The sequence below is a fragment of the Arachis ipaensis genome, chromosome B10 (assembly GCF_000816755.2).
Source record: "Arachis ipaensis cultivar K30076 chromosome B10, Araip1.1, whole genome shotgun sequence".
Lineage (NCBI taxonomy): Eukaryota > Viridiplantae > Streptophyta > Magnoliopsida > Fabales > Fabaceae > Arachis > Arachis ipaensis.
Genome location: NC_029794.2, coordinates 8,715,593 through 8,719,464, shown reverse-complemented (window position 1 = coordinate 8,719,464; position 3,872 = coordinate 8,715,593). Strand labels below are relative to the sequence as shown.

Below are 3,872 nucleotides of genomic sequence, written 5' to 3'. Positions count from 1 at the left end.
AAAGAGTTTAATTTTTTACTAAAAAATAATTTTAACATTCATTATCTAAAACTTGAAAGAATTTATGTTTATACTTTTACATTTGATTATGTGTTAAGTCTGTTGTACAAATAAAAATAATTAATTTTCATGTTTATTATTTTTAAAAAATATTTTTTTTCTCTCTTTATATATAAAAATATAATTAAATATTAGTATAAATGAAATAATTTTTAATTATAAATTTAATGCATTCTTTTATAATTTTATAAATTTATTTGAATTATATTATTTTATTAATTTATTTTTGGTAGAACAAAAATGTAAAGAGAAATAGAAAATAAGAGAAAAAAGAGAGAAAGATAAAGAAATAGGAGAGAGAGAGAAACTGAAAAAGAGAGTTTGTTAATTTTGAAGGAAAAAATTTTATTTTAATTATAATGAAAGAATATCTCCTGATATATTTTGGTTTGTCAAATTAGTAATATGAAATATAAATTATAAATTATATATAGAGTGGGAAGGGTAGAGAGAAATAGAGATGGGAAGAGAGGTAGATAAGAGGATGGAGAAAAAAATTATTAATTTTAGAAGAAAATATTTCATCTCAATTTTAATGAGAGTGTCATGTGACATATTTTAGTTGTTAAATTAGTAATATAATATAGTTATATTTCAATTTTAATTTTAATATTTTAATTGCAATTAGAGAATATCATGTTGCACATTTTGATTATTAAATTTATAATTAATAATTGACAATGATATATAAGAGAGGTAGAGTAAGTGAAGAAAAGAGATAGAGAAAGAGAGAGAGGAGGAGGAGGGAACTCATTAGTTTTGGAGGAAAAGATTTAATTTCAATTGCAATAAGAGAGTGACATGTGACGTATTTTAGTTGTAAAATTAGTAATATATAATAGAATATAATAGATACAGTCCTGCTACACATACAGTCCTCCTTCTTTGCGTTCTTCCTCCTTTTTCTTCGCGTTCCTTCTTCTTCTTTGCGTGTTTCATCCTCTTCGTCGTTCTTTTTACTGTACTATTTTTTTCCTCCTTCTCTTTTTTTGTAATATTATGTATTTTTTTTTCTTTGTTTGATTTCTTCCTCCCAAAAAGAACTATGAAAAAATGAAATGAGAAGGTGAAGAAGAAGAAGCAGCAGCAGAAGATGAAAAGAGGAAGAGGAAGAGTTTTGAATTATGCAGAAATTATCAGAATAAAAATACACCGAAATCTCTTAATAATAACACATAAATTTCTTAGTTTTTACACCAAAATTTTGCTACAAATACACAAAAATATTTTTTTAATGATGCATTTTTTCCTTTTTTTTTTCTTTATTTATTTCTTTCTTTTAGTTGAATAAATATAGATTCATCATCTTTCAAGTAATTTTGCAGCAGTATATGTTTCTTCTTCTTTGTTTGATTTTTTTTTTATATTCTTGTTAAGAGAGTAAAAGAAGAAGAAACTTGAGAAAGTAAAATAAGAGGGAAAAGATGAATAAGAAAAAAAAAAGATGATGATGATGATGAAAAAGAAGCATTAGAAGATAAGGAGAAGAAAAATGAAGAGTTTTGAATTATGTAGAACTTATTAGAATAAAAATACACCGAAATTTCTTAATAATAACACATAAATTTTTTTATTTTTATACCGAAATTTTGCTACAAGCCTCAATTAACTAGAAATGCACCAAAATTATTTAATGATTGCGACACATAAACTTAGTTTAAAAACAACATACAAAAATGACTGAATTATCAACAAAAACACATCCAAATCAATTTTGTATCAAGCAACGTCATCAATATGGTAAAAATTCTACGATAACGATAATAATAACGTAACGCTAACAACGATACGTATAAGAAGAAGACGATGATAACAATAACGATGATGATCATGATGACGAAGATGATGGAAGAGAAGGAAGAAAAAGAAAGAGGAGAAGAAATTTCAATGAAAAAAGAAGGAGGAAGAGGAAGAGGAGGAGTAAGTGTTATTAGTGACGACGATAACGAGAGAGAGAAAATGGAGAAAAAGAAGAATAATAATAATAAAGAGATCAATAACGTAAGAAAGTGGGGATTTAATGATTTAATCAAATCACTATATCATTGATCCTATGGTTGTGAATTGTGTTTCGCAACTACTTGTGACAATATCAATAAAATATTTTCACAATATTCTGTGGTCACAATAACTTTAACCTTGATTCGTATAGGATGCAGGATGATGATCTGTTCTTTTTCAGAAACTGATTCCCAATGTACTACTATGTTAGTACTTAGGAGTATAATATTTTGTAGCCTTAACTTTTTCTCTGTTCCGCGTACCTCTAATCTCACACACTTATGGTATACAATATAAAAATGAAACATGAAATTACATGATTGCTGTAATTGACCAAAGCCGACGGGTAGAAATTATTCTCTCGATGTTTGCAATTTCTTTGTATCTATATACCAATTCTTAGGCCTATTTTATGATTAGTATAACTGGTTTATATAAATCAGTAGAATTATTATAATTGTATACATTATAGATATCTATCAAAATTTTAAGCGAGTCTAAAAACTACTCAGTACTTGCTGAATAGGTGAATATGCAGCTTTGTACAAGAGAAACATGTAGGGCAGTCAGTCAAAATTCATGAAAAACGGTAATCCACTCGCTACATATGCCTTTGACAAAAGCAACAAACTCAACCAACAACGTTATCTTTTCTAGTCAAACACTGGTTATCCAAAAGTATCAGCAACTACCAGCGGCAAAAACCCAATTCCTCCACCCCATCTTATCTAGTTTTATCTACGTTGAAAATTATTAGTCTCGAGAAACCATTACTTTGAACTCAAAATTCAGTTGCTGCAGACATTGACATCTCCAACTCCGTCCACACTCCTTTTGCCCTTGAGAATTTCACTAAGAGGTTTGGGGTCCTGAAAATCAGGTGATGTGCTTTTGCAGTGAAAACTTCCTGCAGCCTTTTTCTTCTCTTCTCTAATTTCTGCAAGGCTCTTGGGTCCTGAAAATGTAGAGGACTCGTGAACAAATCTCCTTTGCTTGAAAACTGGTCTCCTGGAGTCATTAGATGAATGAAACTGGCGTTTAGCTGGCTTTTCTCTATAATGCTTCCTTGGCCAATGCTGCTGGGAATTCCTAAATAACCTTGGCTTGTTAGCAATTGAAAGAGTTTCAACCTCTCCAATGGGGTCTATAGTGGTAAGTCCCACTTGCGATGACAATCTTCCCCTTAGTCTCTGTTCATTGTAATGCCTTTGATGCCTTTCCCGGTTTCGAACCATCAAAGAAGAGGATTCATGTCGTCTGATGAAACTCGCATCAGGTGGACCACTACTTTCCCTTCGTCTTCTCAGATGGTCTCGTAGATCTAACTTCCCATCACAGGTAGCTATATCGCTCATCTGAATCCTTTTCCTAGTCAACATAGAATCTAAGATTATATCACTGGAACAATCATAAACTCTTCTGCCATTAGCACGAGTAAGATCTCTATCTAAACGTCTATAATCATCATACATTTCTTGTTCATACAGGATGTCAGCTTTGCGGCACATATTGTCATACTCAACTGGGTTCTCAAATTCATACCCCAAGTATTGTTCATTCAGTTCCTCATGTTCCCCATCAGGAAGATATTCAGGATCCTCCTCATAGCCCAAGTTTGCCGATTCATCATGAACAAGAACATCAAATCCAGGGGATGATGATTCCCAACGTTCATCAGGCTCGATGTGACCATTTACTTGCTCCTCTGAACCCTGCTCACTGCATCGTTGAGAGATGTTATCAACAAATCTTCCTTCTGGATACGGAGACTCCGACCCTGCAACTGTAGCTTCTTCATACTCAACAGCATA

The 3,872-nt window shown here is 31.2% G+C and overlaps 1 protein-coding gene across 1 annotated transcript in view; it reads right to left on the bottom strand.

The window, feature by feature from the left end:
* LOC107620069 (zinc finger CCCH domain-containing protein 32-like) overlaps positions 2,620-3,872 on the bottom strand; it is a 3,101-nt gene continuing 1,848 nt past the window's right edge. The window contains exon 4 of the mRNA XM_016322291.2: positions 2,620-3,872. Within this exon, the coding sequence (XP_016177777.1) occupies positions 2,850-3,872 (1,023 nt within the window). The 3' untranslated portion in view covers positions 2,620-2,849.